The sequence below is a fragment of the Polyodon spathula genome, chromosome 3 (assembly GCF_017654505.1).
Source record: "Polyodon spathula isolate WHYD16114869_AA chromosome 3, ASM1765450v1, whole genome shotgun sequence".
NCBI lineage: Eukaryota > Metazoa > Chordata > Actinopteri > Acipenseriformes > Polyodontidae > Polyodon > Polyodon spathula.
The window spans coordinates 94153404-94176627 of record NC_054536.1 but is presented as its reverse complement, the minus strand read 5'-3'; the positions used below and the strand labels follow the sequence as shown (position 1 = coordinate 94176627).

Here is a 23224-nt window from a genome sequence, read left to right as displayed (position 1 = left end):
GTAATTCTTACTGCTCAATAAAGCAACAGTAATAAAGCAATAAAAGCCCCCCTTCCTTTGTTTTGATTTCATATTCACTCTCCTCATGCAGGAAGTTCACAGTTAAAGATACAGCAGCTAAAGAAGAAGAAGAAGAAGAAGAAGAAGAAGAAGAATGATCGAAGTCTTCCTTGTTTCACAATGCCATTTGCTACATAGGTCTCTGATGTGCAGTTTTGAAAGAAACACATTACAGAAAAGTTTGTATGCCTTTTAACAGATCATCTGCTACATTTCCACTTCCTGGGCCATTTTACCTCGTGAGTGTCTTCTGGGTCAAAGCATGTTACTGGCTGAAAGCAAGTCGGTCAAGAGGGAAGCAGCTGATTAGTTTATGACATGTAAAAAACAATTGAAGGGGTGCGGGCAGCTGACCAAACAAGCGAAGCATGGTTTGCAAACAGAGATTTCTTTAACCTTGTGTAGTATCATGTGTACAGTTTTAAAATAAAAATGCTGTTCACCAAAACAGGGTTCTTTCAAAATTGTACATCTGAAACGAATACATAATGAATGCACAATAGCTTCATTTTGGGTTTTAAGATGTGCATAAGTCACGAAAAATACACTGTTTTAAGAGTGTAGCTTTGAGCGCCATCTGCTGGAGTAAAAGCAAAGTTGCAGTTGAGCAGTGTGGATAAACACAATCACATATTCTCGCTGTTCTGAAAGTAGACGTATACATGATTGAACACAGACTTGTCCTAAAATGTTGTTTGTGTATCTTTATTAATAGTATAGATTCAACTTTCATTCAACTCTTTTTGTCCTGGTAGGCTGAACGTTTTAAACAGGTTAAACTCTTCTGATAAAAGTACAACAACATAAAAACACATCTATTCCACAATTTCTTTCAGTATAACATTTCATTAGGCTTATTCATTTTGATTGCTTATTTTTAATTTGTTGCCTAGATAGAAAGATAATCTAGATACAGTAGCTAAATGTGAGCAATATTTTAAATGCATTGTCATTTATCATCATCAAGTGTATAATTATGGTACAAGTGCACACAATTCAAAGAAGAAATAAAACCAGACATAAAGCAAAAGCAAAAAAAAAAAAAAAAAAGTCATACTTTTTAAACTATTTAAAGCTGTTAAAACAGTAAAATGGATTGTTCCAGCAGATGCACAATATATTGAATCATAAAGTCCTGAGCACAATTCTGTTTACTGTAAATGTAATAGACTCGAGGGCTGGCAGTCTCAGGGTTGTTGGTGGTCGATTTTGTTTCCTCCGAGCAATTAAAAAAAAAAAACTACTATTTGTACATTCTCTGTAAAACCACAGGGAATCTCCACAGTGAATCACCAGAAATATTCTCACAGCTACTCTAAGTTTGTATAGCAATCCAAAATATGGTTATATAAAGTATTTGACTAGATATATATATAATATATATATATATATATAATATATATATTATATATATATATATATATATATATATATATAATAACTTTTGAAACGTTTTGCAGCATGCTATATTCTTGGGGTCTTCTTACTGTAACTCCGCAATCTTTTGTATTCTTTAAATGTACTCCATATATATGTGTGTGTGTGTGTGTGTGTGTGTGTGTGTGTATCAGGCATAGTTGAAACGAAATCCTCACAACACTAATATTCACTAATATTTTGTCAGGCTTTAGACTCTGTAGCCTGATCCAGTTATATTGATCACCTTGTTTAAGTCTATTATGTTAATGTACATATGATTCAGATCATATGTATCTTCCATATTCTACATGTGTTTTCTCCTTGCATTAGTGAGGCTCGATTGCAACTTTAGGTAACTACTTTTACAGCAGAATCCCACAAAGGTTGTGTAGGGTTAGTGATGATTATGCAGGGCAGACCTCCTGTTGGGCCTGTTGTGTTGCTCCAGATGTGGCCTCCTGTGATTGCCCTTGAGATCATAATCAGCATGTCATGTTCTGGGAGTGGTGCATCAATGTGTCCTGGTCAGGGTGGATCTTCATGTGCTGGGAGCAGTGCAGCAATGTGTCCTGGTCAGGGAGGGTCTTCATGTGCTGGGAGCGGTGCTTCAATGTGTCCTGGTCAGGGTGGATCTTCATGTGCTGGGAGCGGTGCATCAGTGTGTCCTGGTCAGGGTGGATCTTCATGTGCTGGGAGCGGTGCTTCAGTGTGTCCTGGTCAGGGTGGATCTTCATGTGCTGGGAGCGGTGCATCAATGTGTCCTGGTCAGGGTGGATCTTCATGTGCTGGGAGCGGTGCATCAAATGTGTCCTGGTCAGGGAGGGTCTTCATGTGCTGGGAGCGGTGCAGCAATGTGTCCTGGTCAGGGTGGATCTTCATGTGCTGGGAGCGGTGCATCAATGTGTCCTGGTCAGGGTGGATCTTCATGTGCTGGGAGCGGTGCAGCAATGTGTCCTGGTCAGGGTGGATCTTCATGTGCTGGGAGCGGTGCTTCAATGTGTCCTGATCAGGGTGGATCTTCATGTGCTGGGAGCGGTGCTTCAATGTGTCCTGGTCAGGGTGGATCTTCATGTGCTGGGAGCGGTGCATCAATGTGTCCTGGTCAGGGTGGATCTTCATGTGCTGGGAGCGGTGCATCAATGTGTCCTGGTCAGGGTGGATCTTCATGTGCTGGGAGCAGTGCAGCAATGTGTCCTGATCAGGGTGGATCTTCATGTGCTGGGAGCGGTGCATCAATGTGTCCTGGTCAGGGTGGATCTTCATGTGCTGGGAGCGGTGCTTCAATGTGTCCTGATCAGGGTGGATCTTCATGTGCTGGGAGCGGTGCTTCAGTGTGTCCTGGTCAGGGTGGGTCTTCATGTGCTGGGAGCGGTGCTTCAATGTGTCCTGGTCAGGGTGGATCTTCATGTGCTGGGAGCGGTGCATCAATGTGTCCTGGTCAGGGTGGATCTTCATGTGCTGGGAGCGGTGCATCAATGTGTCCTGGTCAGGGTGGATCTTCATGTGCTGGGAGCGGTGCAGCAATGTGTCCTGGTCAGGGTGGATCTTCATGTGCTGGGAGCGGTGCAGCAATGTGTCCTGGTCAGGGTGGATCTTCATGTGCTGGGAGCGGTGCTTCAATGTGTCCTGGTCAGGGTGGATCTTCATGTGCTGGGAGCGGTGCATCAATGTGTCCTGGTCAGGGTGGATCTTCATGTGCTGGGAGCGGTGCTTCAATGTGTCCTGGTCAGGGTGGATCTTCATGTTCTGGGAGCGGTGCTTCAGTGTGTCCTGATCAGGGAGGGTCTTCATGTGCTGGGAGCGGTGCTTCAATGTGTCCTGGTCAGGGTGGATCTTCATGTGCTGGGAGCGGTGCAGCAATGTGTCCTGGTCAGGGTGGATCTTCATGTGCTGGGAGCAGTGCAGCAATGTGTCCTGGTCAGGGTGGATCTTCATGTGCTGGGAGCGGTGCAGCAATGTGTCCTGATCAGGGTGGATCTTCATGTGCTGGGAGCGGTGCATCAATGTGTCCTGATCAGGGTGGATCTTCATGTGCTGGGAGCGGTGCATCAATGTGTCCTGGTCAGGGTGGGTCTTCATGTGCTGGGAGCGGTGCTTCAATGTGTCCTGGTCAGGGAGGGTCTTCATGTGCTGGGAGCGGTGCTTCAATGTGTCCTGGTCAGGGTGGATCTTCATGTGCTGGGAGCGGTGCATCAATGTGTCCTGGTCAGGGTGGATCTTCATGTGCTGGGAGCGGTGCTTCAGTGTGTCCTGATCAGGGTGGATCTTCATGTGCTGGGAGCGGTGCATCAATGTGTCCTGGTCAGGGTGGATCTTCATGTGCTGGGAGCGGTGCATCAATGTGTCCTGGTCAGGGTGGATCTTCATGTGCTGGGAGCGGTGCATCAATGTGTCCTGGTCAGGGTGGATCTTCATGTGCTGGGAGCGGTGCTTCAGTGTGTCCTGGTCAGGGTGGATCTTCATGTGCTGGGAGCGGTGCTTCAATGTGTCCTGGTCAGGGTGGGTCTTCATACAGCAGAGTTTTCAAAGCTCAAAATGGCCTGTATCCATTATTTAAATACTATTTTTATTACTGTCCGGCCACAGCCACTTATATCCTATTTCCGTTACCTCAATAATGGGTGATCACTGTGTAGAAGAAGCGGCACTACTCAGGCTCTATTTAATACATTCTTCTCTCTAACACATTCACATAATATCGGTTTGCTGTTACCTTTCTAATCATTTTAAAGTAACATAGGCTTCCATTTAGTGGTATAAGTTCGATTAAAAACATGTTTTTACAGCCTAGTGCAGTAATTAATTTCTGTAAACCATTATAGATTGCTACCTGATATATGTCGTCAGTCAGGTGTATATGTCCAATTCACACACAGTAACAGCATAACAGAGCTTAGACTATACTTCTCATTACCACATGACGACAAGACCAGCGTCAGCCAGATCAAGTTAAATCAATTGTGCAATGCTTCTCAAATTGACCAAATAATCAAGCAATTCAAACAGGGCACTTTGTGTTGCAAGAGTCCCCAGATTTGAACAAACCAAACACACTAACCAAGGGGAACATGGTCAGAGCACCCAGCATGGAACCCAACTGAACTACAGCTCCACACCACACGAGGGCGCTGTGTCCCTCATCCCGTAAGATCACCCCGATCATCACCTTGACATAGGAGAGAGACAGAACAAAGAGCACCCATGCCATGACCTGCCAAGAGACAGAAGTATTATTATTATTACAGTTATTATTCCTTTGCAACATAGCCAGCATTAACGCTTTAGAATCATTTTTTTGTAGTTTTTTTCTTTTGTTATCAATAGTTCCTCGTATCAGGCTTCGAGCGTCACTATTTAGGGCATTGAGCACAATCTTCTTCACAGTCTACAGAGCGGAACGCAGAGACCCAGGATGTATTCCCTCACAAGATGAGATAAGGTGCTGCAGTGGATTACAGCTGAGAGTGCCAAATGCTAGTTGAGATTTAACTTTATAGTTAATGTTTCAATTGAGCTACATCATGCCTTTTTTAATTCCTCTAATAGTTCTGGACTTGGGTGTTCATTAACCTAAAGACAAACTGCAAATATTCTCTGTGACTGAAAAAAAAAAAGAATACAAAAGAGTGTGTATTCCATGAAATGTATTGAAAAATGTAAAGCTGGACATGTTTTATTACCCTATTCTTTGTGCAAGCCTAATTAAACCAGTTATTTATTTAATCCTAGAACAGTTATAAATAAAAGCTGAAAATCAGAGGCCCATTACCTATAGTGTACTAAGAGTTACTATCCATGGGTATTCTCGGTTACACTTAACTGAATATCGTTAAATATTTAACTATAAAGTTTTGGATCAACAGTTTGCTGTTTTCACAGTAAAGTGGTGCCAATTATTTTTCTGTTTGTTATTGCAGCGGGAAAAATTAATAACTATAAGCCAACCTTCCCCTAAATTCAGCCATAACTGCTACAAAGTAATGCATAATGCAACAGCCTGCTTGGAAATGCATGCTGTGCTGTTTGAAGGTTAACTGCATGGAGTGTTGTGTATCTAGCATTCAGGATTTCTCTAGTTTATAAAATATATTTTAGTTTTTCAGTGGAACGAACATAAGCTATCCATAAATTTAAAAAATCACTACTTCTAGTATTACAGCCCCTTAAAAGGCCCCTTTGCGTTTCTAATTTGTATTGCACTGGGGCTATTCTGTGCCAACTCAGCCAGTGCCGTTGCTTGTGCCTTTTAGATTTTACTAGAAAAATTCACCTGGGAATGCTGAGTTCAGAAATTATTAAAAAAAAAAAAACCTAAAAAAAAAACCTTCGACCTGTGACCTTACAAAGGTCAATCTAAAGTGAGAAAGGGACCTTGACCAGAAAAATCACCCTGAGTGCAATTTAGATGCTCCATCATATGTAGCACCTCGTTCTACTCGTATTGAACAGGGCTTTTCAGAACAAAACACTAGGAGCACCCTACTCACTTTTGGCAAATTGCCAGACGAGGGGTAACTGATGAGTTTTATTCAAACTTCAGCCCAACCCTTTACCCTGTAGGGGATGTTGCTGTAAGACCTTTAGATATCAGACTTCCAAATTCTGTGAGAAACACTTGGTTTCAAGTCCCACCACTGGTCATTAAACCCCCTTGATATTTGAATTTTTGCTATTTGTACTGGTTTAGGCAGTAATAACTTATGTTGGGGGACTTACCCCTAGACATGTTTGGGTAGGTGTTGATGAGATCTACAAGCATCAAGCATAATATTATGGTATTCAGGGATTTTTGATTTTTGGCAGACTTTTGAAGTTGTATTTGTCATGCATTCGAGCATTGCTTATGGTCACTTGGGTGAGGTTAAAGTACCTCATAGTTCTATCCAAACTGGCTATTTCTTCAACTGTGCATTCTCCAAGGATTGATCTAGAGGAAAAAGTAACAATGCGGGCTTCCACTGGCACTAGCTCGGAGCTGAGAGATTATGAACTTGCATATGGGACTTGGGACTTCGTTGTTATGATGACACATTTGAAACTACCAAAACCTTACTTAGTTGGATTTTAAAAACCAAAAAGTGATAGTAAAGTTTTTTTTTTTTCTTTATAAGTTGTGGTGCCTACCTAGGGGAATAACTGTGGAAAAGCCATTTGTTGCATTCTTATGCTATCCAATCAGTCAATTTAAGGGACAATAAAGTCTTTGATTTAGGAGGTCTTCAATGACAGAGACTGGTGCTGTAAACAGGGAAGATTTATTTATTTATTTATTTATTTATATTTATTTTTCTTAAGAAAAACAGTGAATTTAGTTTTTAAAACCCAGCTAAGTAAGGTTTTGGTAATTTCAAATGTGTCATCGTAACACAGAAGTCCCAAATCCCATGCAAGTTCAAAACCCCTCAGCTCCAAGCTAGTGCCAGTTGAAGCACATACTGTTACTTTTTTGTCTAGATCAATCCTCAGAGAATGCAAAGTTGAAGAAATAGCCAGTTTGGATATTTAACCTCACCAAAGTGGCCATAAGCAATTGCATGACAAAAATCCCTGCATACCATAATATTTTACTTGATGCTTGTAGATCTCATCAACACCTATCCAAACATATCTTTGAGTGATTTTTGAGTCCCCCACACAAGTTATTACTGCCTAAACCGGTACAAATAGCAAAAATTCAAATATCAAGGGGGTTTAATGACCAGTGGTGGGACTTGAAACCAAGTGTTTCTCACAGAATTTGGAAGTCTGATATCTAAGGGTCTTACAGCAACATCCCCTACAGGGTAAAGGGTTGGGCTGAAGTTTGAATAAAACTCATCAGTTACCCCTCGTCTGGCAATTTGCCAGAAGTGAGTAGGGTGCCCCTAGTGTTTTGTTCTGAAAAGCCCTATTCAATATGAGTAGAACGAGGTGCTGCACATGATGGGAGCATCTAAATTGCACCCAGGGTGATTTTTCTGGTCAAGGTCCCTATCTTACTTTAGGTTGACCTTTGCAAGGCCACAGGTCAAAGTGAACATTTAAAAAAAAATGGCTATCATTTCTGAACTCAGCATGTCAGAAAACCCCCCAGGTGAATTTTTCACAAAATGTGGACCCTTATGCATGGACTGTGTCGGTCGGTAGGTCTGTCTGCCTGTCAGTCTGTCACACATGGGGAACACAATATATCAACATATCATAGTTGAGTACAGGACCTGGACAGAATGTGGGTATAAAGTTTATCAACAGTTATACTATGCTGATCATATCCATTTTTTGACGATTCAGGACGATCCTCTCTTAATGAGCATACTGTTAGATCATTCTTGTGTTATAACTCATTTGGAGGTTAAATGAGCAACGGGCTTTACCTCGACCATTGCCTTGCCATGAACTCAATAATGTCCTGAAGCTGTGCTCAGGTTGGTTCTAAGCAGTCTGAAGAAATCCTCATCTAAATAGGTCTCCCTGGCTATAACCACACAGTCAAGTGCAGTTTTTAAAATTGAAATACAATGACAAAACAAACTGTGCAAAGTAGTAACAACCCAAACATGGTGTTGAGCTATTGTTATGCTGTATGCTGATAACAATGCGTAACAATTTATTTATTTATTTATTTATTTTGGTTCCTGGGTAGTAAGTGTTATTTCCTAATTGCTTATGCCTCAAAAGTATAGAAAATGGCTATTATTCCCCACAAACTTTGCTTTTGTGACCAGGACAGTGATATTTTGAAATTTACCTATTTTCCAGAACATTCCAGATAGATTCAGTGCTGAGTAAACTTGGAGTAACTTCTAGAACTTTCTAGAACTTTCCAGTAATATAAATAGTAGTATAAATACAGGGGCCTTAAGCCCACCAGTTCAGTTTAGTTCCAGCTGCCTAAATGGATACATATCTGCATTTTTCTGAGATGGCATCAAGAGGCTGCAATGGTAGCATTCCTGATGGGTCTCCAAGGCGGTTTTACCAAGTTTCCCTGCTATCTTTGCCTTTGGGACAGCAAGGACACCAAGGCTCACTACCACAGGCGGGACTGGCCACAGCGGACCGAGTTCTCTGTGGGGAGGCACAATGTCAAGTGGGAGCCACTGGTGGACCCCCAGAAGGTGCTGATGCCACCACTGCACATCAAATTGGGCCTTATGAAACAATTTGTCAGAGCTCTACATAAGGAGTCGGCACCTTCAAGACTTCTTCCCTAAGCTGTCTGAGGCAAAGGTCAAAGCCGGTGTCTTCGTTGCACCACAGATAAAGAAGATCTCATTAGTAAGGAGAAAGCGGCTTGGAACAGCTTTGTCGCAGTGGTTCTGGGCTTCCTGGGCAATTACAAGGCCGAAAACTATGTGGAGCTGTTTGAGACTCTGGTGAAGAACTATGGCACAATGGGCTGTACGATGTCCCTCAAAGTCCATATCCTTGAAGCTCATCTTGATAAATTCAAGGAGAACATGGGAGCGTACTCGGAGGAGCAAGGCGAGCGCTTCCACCAGGATATACTGACTTTGAACGCCGCTACCAAGGACAGTATAACGAGAACATGATGGGAGACTACATTTGGGGGCTGATTCGTGAAAGTGATTTACAGTGTAATCATAAATCTCAAAAAACTACTCGCTTCTAAATCTTTTGTAGTCATTTTTGTATTACTTTAGTATAAATACATGTTAATTTGGATTCATATGTTGTTTTTTTCTGACTTTATGTGAACGAAAAGACACAAATTCACCCGTTTTCTCATTGGAAATAGGTAAATTTCAAAATATCACTGTCCTGGTCACAAAAGCAAAGTTTGTGGGGAATAATAGCCATTTTCTATATTTTTGAGGCATAAGCAATTAGGAAATAACACTTACTACCCAGGAACAAAAATTGTGTTACATAGTGTAATTACAGAAGATAAAGATGATGCAAAATGTAAAGAGAATTAAAAAATGTTACTTACTATCAAAACGGCCCCTGTGCTGTAATGAATGAGAAGTGGGCATGGACTCAGCACCGCTGTTGTCATGATATAGGATCCAAAGCCAGTGCCAGCCAGGGTGAGGACTCCCAGCAGCAGGAACGACCTGGGAGGAACAAGGCATCAGCCCTTCATAAGAATAGGAATAACGAGCGTGGTTCTGATGGGGTTTTTTGTGTGTTTATTGGTGTTCAAGTTGAGAGTGTATTTCTGCCACACAAAGAGTGCAACAGAAAGTACATCTCAAACTAATTAGAGGTAGCCACCGAACACTTATAAACATACTGTAAGTCATCAAATCTAAATAACAAATACCTGCATCAGCTTATACTTGCTCTGAACTGCTCCACACCTTGCCGTATTCTACCACTGCTCTTAATTATAACTACTTCCTATATCTTATACTTGATTTTACTCTTAAAGGTATCGGCATTCATGTTTTGTGTAATTGCTCTTATTTGAAATCATTCTCATCCATTTATCATATTTACTATGTGCTGTTTACTTGTATAAGCAATTGTTTTTACTATAAGTTTAACTGCTCTCAGTCAAACTCATACTTAAATGTAATTATTTACTATATTCTGTATTTTGCTCTTAATTGAATTTGACTGCCCTTATCTGTAATGTGATATTTTATAATGTGTAACTTTGTACTATGATATTTTGTAACAATTGTAAGTCAGCTCGGATAAGGGCGTCTGTTAATAAATAAATAAATAAATAAATAATAGTGTTATAAGTGTAGTTGCTGCTAACAGGTTATAGTGGGAGTGTCCCCTATAATAAACATGTAGTGTGCCCAGTTATTTACACTGCAATTCTCACAACAGCTGAGGAGAACTCCAGTTGCCACTGTTTTGCTTTTTAATTGAAACTCATTCTCCTGTTATTGTTTTGAACCTTTCCGTGCAGGTACTGTTCACTTGCTGTTTGAATTAAAAGAATGAAAATATGAAGTGGAAATGATTCATGATCAAGACAGTCCCAGGGCCCAGACACTTGCTGCCTTAGTGTGGTATGCAGTTTGACTGGTTTTATTCATCTTGCCTCCCAGCCAGGAATTTACCAGAAGGATTTTTATTTTTTATTTTTTTACTTCTGTATTTCTTCAGTTTCATTTGGCTTCCTGAAACCAAATTATTATATTAACTGAAAAAGGCCTCCTATTAAATACACATTTCGTTATTTCAGTGTTCTATTATAAGGCAGCAGGGTGACTCTTTATGTGTGCTGGCGTATATCACAACTGAACGACTTTAAACAGTCACGCTGAGGGCAAGCGAAGTGCTCTGGAAGAAGGGACCTTCTGCAATGTGGGAAGGAGTGAAGCACAGCTGGAATATACTGTACTATGTGAACTTCTGGATGATGTTTTGTTTATTTCTCAAATAACCTACTAGCTAGCTTTTAAAAAAAAAAACGGTAGGACATTAGTAGGATCCAACAGCAGCAGGTAGTGTAAATGTTAGATTCCAGAAATAAACTAAGGAGGCTGTCTCAAGATATTACCTATTGGAATGGAAACCTTTCACCTTAGTAGCAAATAATATCTGCCTATTGTAGTCAAAAGATCAAGAAATATTTCATGTCCCTGATTTAGGAAATCATCATAGGGCTTAAGGAAAGACAAACATACAAAGAGGATATTCAGAGTTTTCCACTGTAAGCCTCACCTGTTTGGCAGGAACATGGCGATGAAGCAGGCCACAGGATTGGCCACAGCACCAAGGGTGGCTGACATGTGGTAGGCATTGTTTCCATAGGGCAAACAGGAGTAGGACTGGACTGCAGGGAGGACAGCATTGGTCAGTGCATTTGCCCAGCCAAGCACCACAAAGAGAAACAGACATTCAGGCCAACTGTACTTCCCAGAACCAAATGAGCTCTGTGCTGCTGGCTGCTGGCTTTCCAGGGGGCTAATCATGGGCTTCTGCTCGGGCTGACTGTTTGCTCCAGCACTCAGCTCCCCATTTTCACCATGAATGCCTCCCTCAAGGTATCTGCTGGCTTTACGTTCCCGCTGAACATTTGGGTGGTAGTTGAGAAGCAGGAAGGCCCCTAAGCACACCACCATCATCACACTGAGGAAAAAGAAAAAGACTTGAGCAGAAAACATGGCCGGTTGGTACCAAGCCTGGAGCTCCAAGCTTATGGTCGAGTTGCCAAAGCTGCCATTTATTGTTTGTGTCTGGTTGATGCATTTCACCATTCCCACGCCTTGAACCAGGGCCACCAACCCCGGCACTAATCCACTGAGGCCCTCACCGATGAAGTATGTGGTCATGTACTGGGGTTTGAGATGCATCATGAAAGGCAGAAACGTCACAGAGGACGTGCAGTCCACGGTGGAGAGGAAGAACGTTAGAACCAGGAGAGCCACACTTCGGGAGCTGCCAGCAACAACCAGGGTCTCCTTCCACAAGAAAGCCAGGAGGAAACTAGCAACAATGCCTACGCCAATGATGGTATAAATGACCGCAACCTCACTTAGCTTGCCTGGATGGAAACGGTGCATTAAGGTGACAAACAGAGGCCCAATGTTGGCCATCTGGATGAGCACAGTAAGGTAAGAAGGCAGGTACCACCCCTCTGGGATCTCAGGCACGATCAAGGGCAGCTCTACCCACATCCCATTGATGGCCACCCAGGACCCGATCCCAAAGAGGCAGGATAGGGCATGGGTTAGCAGTGCCATGACGAATCAGTGAGGTCCGAATCCTTTTCAAGCAACCTCAAGACGCCACTGGTTGGAAGGGTATCTGGAATCGCAAGAGGAAGGAAATGTTTACTTAGAAAAAGTTTTCCAGTTAACAGTTTAAAATTGTTCCCCATTTTTGGCACACCTTAATGGCGTAATGCCCCACACAGTTTGTAAAAGTAGTTTCTGTTATTTTATAGTGTTAATAATTATATATGATTTTGAAAGACAAATGATTTTTATTACATTATTTTAAAATTAACTTCAACACATACAGAATTGTAAAAGTGCATCCTTTAGATTAGAACATACACATCAACAGATAGGTATCATCTTCCTTTTACTTTACCTGTTACTCATTAAAAAAAAAAAAAAAAAACATTTAAAACAACTACAACATTCAAACACAAAGTACCATAAGAAGTAAGAATGTCCTATCTACAGTAGTACCCCTGCCAGGAATTTCCCCAGTAGCTCTCTACTCACTCTCTTCCTCTCTAAGCAATGTGTGAGCTGCTTAAATTGTCGTCCTTGTCATTCAGTTTGAATCAAGCAATCTCTCTGAAGCCTATACGCTGGCCCTGTATTATGTTCACCTCACAGTGTGGGAAGAATGTGAGTCATATAGTGAGCCCTCATTTTGTCATGTCTTCCGAGGTGCTGTAAGCAGGGATCCATGTGCTTTCCTATACTGGCTCTTCCTGGCTGTGTGTAAGAGGGTGACTCTGCATCTACAAGCTCCTCCCTCGCTCTCCTCCTTGTTTGCAACACCACTGGTACTGGGTAGGAGGAGCATCATGCTCATTTTCATACAGAAGCCCAGGCTAGTTGCAGTATATACAGTGTTTGTATGTATATATTATGATTTCCACATCTTATAATGAGCTCTGCCCTGTCACACTGCAGAGGGGAGGGACTGGAGGCAGGAGCACACCTGCAAAGTTGCACTGTGTTGCTGGCTCAACTGTGCCAACAGTTGTTCAGTAATGAAGTTTTTCTCTCTAGATGTGTAGGTCACACAGAATTCAGTTCCAGACTTGAACTTGGGACGTTCTTTGAGCAGCAGGCGATTTTTTGTTTTACGTGAAGTGAATTCTCAAGCAGATTAACAGCACAGATATTTCAAACGCAATGGTCTATTAAAACAATAAAATAGAACAATTGACTATTTTCCTATTGTTAAGGTGACAGTCTTTACTAACCCCAAGTTCAGTACTAGAGTACTTTGCCCTAAACAGTGCCTCTGGGCCTTCAGTTTTTTGCAACCTCCTTTCCAGTTTGAAGACGTCTGTGCATCAAGTGGTAATCTGTGTTCACCCTTCCCATCTTGGGTTAGAGCCTCCAGCGTTTAAACCCCCAGGCGCGGTGCACTCCAGCAGTGGCAATGCTGGCAGTGGCAATACTGGCAATGACGAGACTGGCGGTGACGCAGGGCCCTCAGGCGCTGGCAGTGGGCAGTCAAGTGGTGGCACTGACAGTGGCAAGGCTGACCTCAGCATGGGGCACTCTGTTGCTTGCGGTGGGCAGTCAAGTGGCAGCGCTGGGCCCTCAGGCCGTGGCGGTGGTGGTGCTTGACGGGGTTCGAGGAGTCGTACTGGAGGCAGTCACTGCTCCTGCTCTCCACTGGTGCTCTGCTCTTGGCTCGTGGCCTTTGCAGGAACCCTTCAAAGGGCTGGCACTTGCAGTGTCGATGGCTCTTCCCATCTTGCAACTAGTGCTGACCATGGCTCAAGGATCTCCAGCTGCTGCTCCTCCGTCAGTACACCACTTAGTGCCCATACTTCCCACAGGCACAGCACCCCTGCGGGGCATCCCAAACGCTTCGGTAGTCTTCCCAGCTGCCCCTCCTCTGTGTAGCTGGCAGGTGTGTGGAGTATTCCAGCAGCGGCAGCACCTCTCTCTCCGTCACTCCTGCAGACAGCACCTCCATCTCCGGCACTCCTGCAGGCAGCAACTCCCTCTCCCAAACTTGCAGTCTAGCAGTCCACAGCCTCACAGCCCGCAGCCTCACAACCCGCAGCCTCGCAGCCTTGCAGCCTCGAAGCCAACAGCCTCAAAGCCTGAGAGGCCACAACCTTACAGGCCACAACCTTGCAGCCTTGCAGCCTCACAGCCTACAGCCTCGCAGCCTGTGGACTGGTAGCCCACAGCATCACAGCCTTGCAGGCCATAGCCTTGCAGCCCACAGCCTGCAACCTCGCAGCCTCACAACCCACAGCCTCAGAACCCACAGTCTCGCAGCCTCGCAGGCCACAACCCACAGCCAGCAGCCTCGCAGCATGCAGCCTCGCAGCACACAGCCTCGCATCCCACAGCCTCACAGCCTGGCAGCCCTCAGCCTCACAGTCTGCAGCCTCGCAGCCTACAGCCTCGCAGCCTGGCAGCCCTCAGCCTCACAGTCTGCAGCCTCGCAGCCCACAGCCTTGCAGCCTCGCAGCTTTACAGCCTCGCAGCCCACAGCTGACGTCGCCAACCTCCATCACAACACCTTCAGTCACCAGATTGGAAGCAAGGAAGAATATAAAAATGTGGACTACTGCAGCACTGGAATGGGCTATCTATGTTACACAAGGATTGCATAGCAGCTGCAGACCTTGCTCTGTTCACGGACGCTTCTCATCTAGGCTATGGGGTAATCCTGGCCAATCAAGGTTTTTTTCAGCAAATGATCCCCTGAAATAGCATTTCTATCATCAGAACAGAAATCCACTGCATTATTGGCATTATACCCAATATTTAAAGCTGCTTTCATCTGGAGTAGATCATGGTCTAGAAAATAAATTATGTACTATCGCGACAATTCAGTCAGTCCAAACAATCAATAAAGGCCGATTTTCAGTACCATTCATCATGAAATTTCTACAAAGGTTCATATGGCTGTCTGTGTCAAACAATTTCTTATTCAAACATGGCATGTGCCCGGTTCCTCTAATAATGCTGTCGATGCTTTTCCATTTGCAGATCCACCAGATTTGCAATTCCACCAGATCATGCCAGCAGCATCGTCTCTTGCTCTGCAACCTCCTCCCTTCCATCACCTCATCATGGAATGAATTCATCCCTTTCTCAGGACTACATGACAGCAGCTCTGGCTCCAGCAACAAACTCATCATACAGAACAGCATGGAATTCATACTCCCGATTCTGCACCCATCGACGAACCAACTCATCACACAAAACAGCATGGAATTCATACTCCTGAAACCAACTCAATATACAGAACAGCATGGAATTCATACTCCTGAAACCAACTCATTATACAGAACAGCATGGAATTCATACTCCTGAAACCAACTCATCATACAGAACAGCATGGAATTCATACTCCTGAAACCAACTCAATATACAGAACAGCATGGAATTCATACTCCTGAAACCAACTCAATATACAGAACAGCATGGAATTCATACTCCTGAAACCAACTCATCATACAGAACAGCATGGAATTCATACTCCTGAAACCAACTCATTATACAGAACAGCATGGAATTCATACTCCTGAAACCAACTCAATATACAGAACAGCATGGAATTCATACTCCTGAAACCAACTCATCATACAGAACAGCATGGAATTCATACTCCTGAAACCAACTCAATATACAGAACAGCATGGAATTCATACTCCTGAAACCAACTCAATATACAGAACAGCATGGAATTCATACTCCTGAAACCAACTCATCATACAGAACAGCATGGAATTCATACTCCTGAAACCAACTCATTATACAGAACAGCATGGAATTCATACTCCCGATCATCATACAGAACAGCATGGAATTCATACTCCTGAAACCAACTCATCATACAGAACAGCATGGAATTCATACTCCTGAAACCAACTCATTATACAGAACAGCATGGAATTCATACTCCTGAAACCAACTCATCATACAGAACAGCATGGAATTCATACTCCTGAAACCAACTCAATATACAGAACAGCATGGAATTCATACTCCTGAAACCAACTCAACATACAGAACAGCATGGAATTCATACTCCTGAAACCAACTCATTATACAGAACAGCATGGAATTCATACTCCTGAAACCAACTCATCATACAGAACAGCATGGAATTCATACTCCTGAAACCAACTCATTATACAGAACAGCATGGAATTCATACTCCTGAAACCAACTCATCATACAGAACAGCATGGAATTCATACTCCTGAAACCAACTCATCATACAGAACAGCATGGAATTCATACTCCTGAAACCAACTCATCATACAGAACAGCATGGACTTCATATTCCTGAAACCAATTCATCATAAAGAACAGCATGGATTTCATACTCCTGAAACCAATCCATCATACAGAACAGCATGGAATTCACACTCCCAATTCTGCACCCAGCGCCAAATCATCCCGATGCAGTTCAACCACAATGGAATCCTGGCATTCGTTGTCCACCTCCGGGACATCCTCCAGCTGTCATCCTCTATCATTAGATCCTATCTGTCTGGGATTCAACACCATTACCGACTCCAGTGGATCCCAGCGCCCACCCCCCTTTCACCGCCTGCAGTCAGAACAACTCTCCGTGAAAATCGAGAAGTTCCTCCCATCAGCTTCTCCTATCAGGATGCCGATCACAATGGACATCCTCCTTAAGATGATTTCCATCCTCCATAACGGATGCTTCAATCCAGCAGACGACATCGTAATGAAAGCAATCTGTCTAACTGCTTTCTTTGAGTTTTGTAAGATGCGCGGAGTTCAGGGTCGCATCCTTTTCAAGCATTCCAGCTTTAGGAATCAGAGTGAGCGACTTTTCCTGCATTAAAGACCAGCACTTCCTGCTGTTTTTGAGGACATCAAAAAACGATCAACTTCATTCTGGACATTGTATTCAATTATCAAAGATTAACTCTCTCCTTTGCCCTTACAGTTGACTGGCAAAACTCATCGCTGTCAAGAAACCCAGTCACTCAGATCCTCTGTTTAGTGACTGCTCAAGGAACATTGTCACTAGGAACTGGTTTTCATCTCATCTGTCCTCTCATAACTAAAGCAGGTCTGCTACAGCACTTCTTCACTCCAAAAGAAAAAACAAAGGTGTTTTTTCCTCTCTGCTGAGCGGGTGGCTTTCTTTTAGGTTGTCCTACTAATCTTGCTATGTTCCATTTGTCTTCTATTCTACAGTGTTGTGCAGGGCGCAGTCTTCTTTCCCCTCACAGGTGTGGGACTTTCTAGCGGGGAGCCGGGGGTCCATTCTCTGGGGAGATATTGATCACTTCTCCTAGCTTCTCAGGAATCTGCTATTCAAGCTCCCTAGCCAGTGGGACCCCCGGCCACAATCATCTTACCTTTCGCATGATGTGCTCTATTGTGCTACATTTCCATCTCTACTGGACCATTAGTTCCTCTACTCTCTCAAACTTTGTAATTATGCTAACATCTGTTTCCTTAAAGCCCCCTTTAAGTGCCGTTGCTGTGTAATCATATGGGCATCTCTTTAAATGATTTTCTTCCTTCAAGGACTTGATCACAAGTACGTTTGGCCCCGTTCAGTTGAGTGGGTTTGAATCCAAGCCGCCGTTGCGGCTTTCCTGTGAGTAGGGGCCTAACCCTTTATGGTTTCCAGGTCTTGGGGGTCATAGGCCAACCTTCAGCTAACAAGGTTCCCTATCAAAGGACTGAGACTTGCTTTCCGACCCTCTCTTCCCCTTCAAGTAAACAGCACTCATCAAGCCTGATATAAAAAAAAATCACTCTCTAACACATTTCACTGATTCTCTGTGAAATAACGTACCTGTCATTTTAGAATATAATGTTACCCGTCCTCACGTGCTGCTACAACTGTTTAAATAACATACCTGCCATTTTTCTTTTCATTGTTAACATCCTGACAACTTTTTACTCTTTGAATTTTAAGTCTGTTTCAAAATGTCCGCTCTAGAGCACTGGGGTTTGAAATCTGTCTTCTAAATAGAACATAAGAACATAAGAAAGTTTACAAAGGAGAGGAGGCCATTCGGCCGATCTTGCTCGTTTGGTTGTTAGTAGCTTATTGATCCCAAAATCTCATCAAGCAGCTTCTTGAAGGATCCCAGGGTGTCAGCTTCAACAACATTACTGGGGAGTTGATTCCAGACCCTCATGATTCTCTGTGTAAAAAAGTGCCTCCTATTTTCTGTTCTGAATGCCCCTTTGTCTAATCTCCATTTGTGACCCCTGGTCCTTGTTTCTTTTTTCAGGCTGAAAAAGTCCCTTGGGTCGACACTGTCAATAACTTTTAGAATTTTGAATGCTTGAATTAGGTCGCCATGTAGTCTTCTTTGTTCAAGACTGAACAGATTAAATTCTTTTAGCCTGTCTGCATATGACATGCCTTTTAAACCCGGAATAATTCTGGTTGCTCTTCTTTGCACTCTTTCTAGAGCAGCAATATCTTTTTTATAGCGAGGTGACCAGAACTGCACACAATATTCAAGATGAGGTCTTACAAGTGCATTGTACAGTTTTAACATTACTTCCCTTAATTTAAATTCAACACTTTTCACTCCTAGGTCTTTTTCATAGATTCCTTCTCCAATTTCAGTATCTCCCATATGATATTTATAATGTACATTTTTATTTCCTGCGTGCAGTATCTCACACTTTTCTCTATTAAATGTAATTTGCCATGTGTCTGCCCAGTTCTGAATCTTGTCTAGATCATTTTGAATGACCTTTGCTGCTGCAACAGTGTTTGCCACTCCTCCTACTTTTGTGTCATCTGCAAATTTAACAAGTTTGCTTACTATACCAGAATCTAAATCATTAATGTAGATTAGGAATAGCAGAGGACCTAATACTGATCCCTGTGGTACACCGCTGGTTACCACACTCCATTCTGAGGTTTTTCCTCTAACCAGTACTTTCTGTTTTCTACATGTTAACCACTCCCTAATCCATGTAAATGCGTTTCTTTGAATCCCAACTGCGTTCAGGTTGAGAATTAATCTTTTGTGCGGGACTTTGTCAAAAGCTTTCTGGAAATCTAAATAAACCATGTCATATGCTTTGCAATTATCCATTATCGATGTTGCATCCTCAAAAAAATCAAGCAAGTTAGTTAGACACGATCTCCCTTTCCTAAAACCATGTTGACTGTCTCCCAGGACCCTGTTACCATATAGGTAATTTTCCGTTTTGGATCTTATTATAGTTTCCATAAGTTTGCATATAATAGAAGTCAGGCTTACTGGTCTGTAGTTACCTGGTTCAGTTTTGTTTCCCTTTTTGTGGATCGGTATTACGTTTGCAATTTTCCAGTCTGTCGGTACCACCGCTTTGTCAAGAGACTGCTGCATGATCTTGGTTAGCGGTTTGTAAATTACTTCTTTCATTTCTTTGAGTACTAATGGGAGGATCTCATCTGGCCCAGGGATTTGTTTATTTTAAAAGCTCCTAGTCCCTTTAACACTTCTGCCTCAGTTATGCTAAAGTTATTTAAAACTGGATAGGAACTGGATGACATGTGGGGCATGTTGTCAGTATCTTCCTTTGTAAAAACTTGTGAAAAGTAATCATTTAATATATTTGCTATTTTTTTGTCTTCATCTACGATTTTGCCATTTGTATCTCTTAAACATTTAATCTCCTCTTTGAATGTTCTCTTGCTGTTGTAATATTGGAAAAACATTTTGGAATTGGTTTTAGCTCCCTTAGCAATGTTCATTTCTATTTCTCTCTTGGCCTTTCTAACTTCCTTTTTGACTTGCGTTTGCAGTTCTGTGTACTCTTTCTGCGTACTTTCTTTTTGGTCCTTTTTTAATGTTCTGTAAAGTGCCTTTTTTTGCTGAATATTGTTTTTAATTGATCTAGTAAACCATTTTGGCAATTCAGTTTTAAATCACTGTGACTAGAAAAAAACAAAAAAAACAAACAAAACCATAACAACAAGTGCTCTGACTTTTCTGTTCTGTACCACATCATAGATCATTATTGCTGTGGTATAATGTAGGCAATAATCCTTACACTATCAGTGCACTAGAGCTGACATTTTGAATAGAGCTCTGAAACAGACTAAACAGTACAATGTTCTGGGGGAAGAAAGTGGGGGATACTGTATGTATTTATGGATTTTTTAATTATTATTATTTGTACTGTTTTCCTGGCAATCACCTTAGTTATCATTAGCTGAATAGTACCTTTTATGCTATTTTCATTCTTCTCTTTGTGTAGATAAAACATCTCATAGTCTATTTTGGTGAGGATATACAGAGCAGACAGATTATCTAATGGAAATGAATGCAAGTAGAAGGTACAACTGCAAAATATTAAACAATACTTATTTATACAGAGTTTCAGTTTTTGCAATTCATTTAAAGAATTGCTGATGACATTGTAAGTTATGTGAAGGAAAAAGAAGCATTTGTTTTTAAATAGATTAGAATGCATTTGAAGGTATTGTAGCGATCTCAGTTAACACAGGCAGGCGCATCACAGAGGGCGATGCAATCCAAAAACAGGCAGAGGGCGGGTGTGAACCCGGGACCTCTTACACTAAAGCATAGCACCGATACTGCTGTACAAAAGAGTCGGCTCCTTTGCAAGACGCATATAGCGGGCTTATGTCTTCGTGTGTAATTACGTCACCTACCAGCACTGCTGCTGCCTTCCCCAGTGCACGTTCCCTATTATAGTATCAATCATGTATAGGTCCATAAAAAAATAAACCACAGTTCGTGCTCCTTTTCAGGTTAAAGATATACACTTACACAAAGAGGGTTAAAGACAGAGACACACAGGGCTCCTTTTCATATAAGTAACCAGCCACCTGGAAGGTTGAGCAATTGATTAACCAGAATTGCTGCTTTTTTCAGCAAATGTGAATTGTAATGCACCCTCCCTCTGCTCCAGAACTAATAAAGAAGTGGATGCAATACTTCCCGTACAACTCTACAATGCAATTGGCAAATGTCCCATGAACATTCAACTAATCCTACCCTTAAATCACAATTTTACCCAATCCTTAATCCTAACATTAAAGTCAATATCAGACTGCAGTTTTGCTATTCTGTCCCCCAAAAAGTGGGGAGGAGGGGAAGAAACTTTCTCCAAATTTAACAACAATAACTACCTTATTACCCTGCAGAGCACAATTCAGCTGCACTCCCAAATCTACTTCAGTTTCTTTTTTGATAAATTTTCTTCCAAAAATATTCAGCACTTCTAAGCAATGTTTAGACTCGGTAATGAAACAGTAATGTTACAAAATACTAACTCTACTGCAGTTGCAATTGTCTTTTGTAGTATTACATTGTACATGGCTTTACAATATACTACAGCCTGCTGTTTGACGGTTTTGATTCTCTTATGAACCCGAACGCTGTGTACTCACATGGAACTGTAGTCTTGGAGATGAACACCTCTATGTAGATAGCGCAGTCCTGTGCACTGTGTGTAAGGGAATTCGGAAACACTCTAGATTAACTTCAGAGTGGGAGTGTTCAATCTAACCTACCACATGCCTCCATCCCTCCCAGATCAAGGGTACTGTTATCTAACTGCCTGTTACAGCCATGTCAGCCTCTTCTGTCTGTCTGTCTGTCTGTCTGTCTAGTTTCATGCAAAATAAAAACATTACAAATCATATTGCTTTAAATCCTGGCACTGTTTTGACTTGTATCACCTTAATTATTCATTTAAACCCCTGCTGAGTAAAAGAACGAAGTTACGCATAATTTAATGTTAATACCCAACCTAAGCTTTTCTTGCAAACATGATTTGGAACTGGACCAGGGCTCAGGGCAGTTGTCACTACACTCACTATAGTTAAAAAATGTGTTCTATCTTTGTTATTGAATTTTTTGTTATGCTATCGATGTACTTAATTTAAAAAAAAGAGCCCTTGAGGCCAAAGTAGTTATTACAACTGAATCCAAAGTATCCAGAAATATATATATATATATATATAGAGAGAGAGAGAGAGAGAGAGAGAGAGAGAGAGAGAGCACGCAAGCACACACACACACACACACACACAGAGTAGTGCACATGTATTAGAACACCCCATTGCTTTTGCTTATTTCAATTATTGTAACAGCAAGAGAAAGGGAACACATAGCCACAAATGATAAAATGCATGCGACTTTTTATAGGTTGTTCACATGAGAGGTTTTCATGCACATACTGTAAGAATATAAGGGAGCTCAGTAACAAGCCTTCAGGTGTTCTAATAAATGTGCACACTACTGTGTGTGTGTGTGTGTGTGTGTGTGTGTGTGTGTGTGTCCTTACACTATCAGTGCACTAGATATAAACAATTACCACAAATCGCAACAGTTAAGAGAGTGTATTGGATCAATGACAGCAGGCTACACAATGTAAACATGTAAAAGTACACCAAAAAAACTGATGAGGCGTAACAATTTAAAATTAAAACAGTCCTGTCTGTTCAAATTATGCAGTGGAAGTCAAAACTAGGTCCCATGGACCTAATCTGCCCACACATGCCAGGAAAACGTACACCACACATTGAAGTCTGTAAACTACAACCTTATATTAGGCACATGGAGCTGATCCAAACCTTGCTGTCTGCAGGAGATGCTGAAGTAGTAATAATGACCCCTTTCTCTCTATCTCTGCTCTTTTCAGTTACTTTGACTGCTTCTCAAAAGGTTTAATTTGTGAGGTGGTTTGAAATAATGACCACTAGAGTTGTGCAGTTGTAATGTCTGTCCCCCTATGCAACTGTGAGGATGCTATGCAAGTGCCATGTGATTGACTGTGCAGCATATAAAGACCTAGAGCAGATGAACATCTAGGAAATGTGTAGAAAGGTCATGATAGTGGGTGGCAGATTAATGTAAGCATCTTTTTTCCATGGCTGGTCCTGCAAATAGGAAACCTATATGCTGTGTCTTTATAGAAAGAAACTAATGCAAAATCATCAGGCTGTACAATGTAATGAAATATCCAGAGTGATGCATCATTGATTTCTGCTCATTATCCAAAATAAATACACATATTTAACAGTGACCACGACCTGTAAATGCATTCATATTAAATAAAACATAAATGAGTCACCTGTCTCACTTAGGTATACTTTGTCTTGAACTGTCCTCTTTTGACATAAGGGTTTATAAATT

General features: G+C 42.0%; 2 protein-coding genes across 3 annotated transcripts; both read right to left on the bottom strand.

Moving 5' to 3' along the window:
- Window positions 1–1506: 1506 nt before the first annotated feature.
- Window positions 1507–4091, bottom strand: LOC121313687. The gene is made up of 2 exons (XM_041246473.1): window positions 2677–4091; window positions 1507–2195 (listed from the first exon to the last, which is right to left on the bottom strand). The coding sequence occupies exons 1-2, from the start codon at window positions 3988–3990 to the stop codon at window positions 1962–1964; spliced, it is 1548 nt and encodes a 515-aa protein (XP_041102407.1). The 5' UTR covers window positions 3991–4091; the 3' UTR covers window positions 1507–1961.
- A 12-nt stretch (window positions 4092–4103) lies between these two features.
- LOC121313688 (riboflavin transporter 2-like) lies at window positions 4104–12822 on the bottom strand. Of its 2 annotated transcripts, none has more exons than XM_041246474.1 (4): window positions 12618–12822; window positions 11107–12192; window positions 9413–9536; window positions 4104–4690 (listed from the first exon to the last, which is right to left on the bottom strand). In XM_041246474.1, the coding sequence occupies exons 2-4, from the start codon at window positions 12126–12128 to the stop codon at window positions 4478–4480; spliced, it is 1359 nt and encodes a 452-aa protein (XP_041102408.1). In that variant the 5' UTR covers window positions 12129–12192; window positions 12618–12822; the 3' UTR covers window positions 4104–4477. The 2 variants fall into 2 exon arrangements, with proteins under 2 accessions (XP_041102408.1, XP_041102409.1); XM_041246475.1 differs by having other exon boundaries at window positions 12728–12822.
- Between the last annotated feature and the right edge of the window lie 10402 nt (window positions 12823–23224).